The sequence below is a fragment of the Heterodontus francisci genome, chromosome 45 (assembly GCF_036365525.1).
Source record: "Heterodontus francisci isolate sHetFra1 chromosome 45, sHetFra1.hap1, whole genome shotgun sequence".
NCBI lineage: Eukaryota > Metazoa > Chordata > Chondrichthyes > Heterodontiformes > Heterodontidae > Heterodontus > Heterodontus francisci.
In genome coordinates, this window is record NC_090415.1 from 9166521 (window position 1) to 9167696 (window position 1176).

Below are 1176 nucleotides of genomic sequence, written 5' to 3' on the forward strand. Positions count from 1 at the left end.
CGTGGGAGACAACAGCGGAGTGTAGATTTTCAGTGTCAGGTGTCAGCGTGTGAGACGGAGGGTTCCGACACCACCCGGGGGTTCTAGATAATGTACTTATTAATTTTTGAGGTCAAACTTGAACTAGGGAAATAAGTGACTGCGAACTGATGTATGTGCGTTAAATCAGCTTTTATTGTCGAAATACAGAAAAGGGGCCGAATATGAACACGTCCGAGAACAAACCTCACAAATGGTCAGTGGCCAGTAATTTATATACGGGACATTATTAGTTGACAGAAAGATCGCACGGGCAGTGAAACTGCATTAACCAGAATCTATGGGAGTAAAACAGAGATCACAAAGGCAAGGACACTTGATATATAAATCAATACAAGTCGATACTATACAGACAATGTTGTAGCTTTTTCAGAGAAGTTGTGGGTGGCTCTTAAAAGAGCCTTTTTGTGTTTTGGGTGTGTTTCAGTACATTGTGGATATTTACTTGGAGCTGGTGTACTTGGTGACCGCCTTTGTACCTTCCGACACGGCGTGTTTGGCCAGCTCCCCGGGAAGCAGCAGGCGCACGGCGGTCTGGATCTCCCGGGAGCTGATAGTCCTGCGTTTGTTGTAATGGGCCAGGCGGGAAGCTTCCCGCGCGATTCGCTCGAAAATATCATTCACAAACGAATTCATGATGCTCATGGCCTTCGAGGAGATGCCGGTGTCAGGGTGAACCTGCTTCATCACTTTGTACACGTAGATGGAGTAACTTTCTTTCCTGGATTTTCTCCGTTTCTTGCTGCCCTTTGGTGGCGCCTTCTTCAGAACTTTCTTGGCGCCCTTCTTGGAAGGTGCTGCAGTTTTCTTCTCGTCAACCATGATCACGATCAACTTCAGACACAGAATAAACGAAATTTCGCTCCAAGCTCGCATTTTATAGACATCCCCAGAACCCTATGCTAATGAAGGATGGGAGAAGGCCATGTTCATGATTGGCTGGTTTACAATGATGTCATTGCCTGATGTTCTGTATCTATCTGATTGGGTGTCTAAAGTAACCAATCACATTTTGTGCTTCTCACAGACACAAACTGTCGCAGCAGTCAGATCGTCCAAACCCCTTTGCCGGCCCTTATCCATCTACATCAGTGACTTGCTGAGTCCCTCTTCCTCATCAACCATTTCTATTTTGCT

At 46.0% G+C, this 1176-nt stretch overlaps 1 protein-coding gene across 1 annotated transcript; it reads right to left on the reverse strand.

The window, feature by feature from the left end:
* Positions 1-218: 218 nt before the first annotated feature.
* On the reverse strand, positions 219-870 carry LOC137356315 (histone H2B 5-like). The gene has a single exon (XM_068022193.1). It carries the CDS (start codon positions 859-861, stop codon positions 481-483), a length of 381 nt encoding a protein of 126 aa, XP_067878294.1. The 5' UTR covers positions 862-870; the 3' UTR covers positions 219-480.
* Positions 871-1176: the final 306 nt, after the last annotated feature.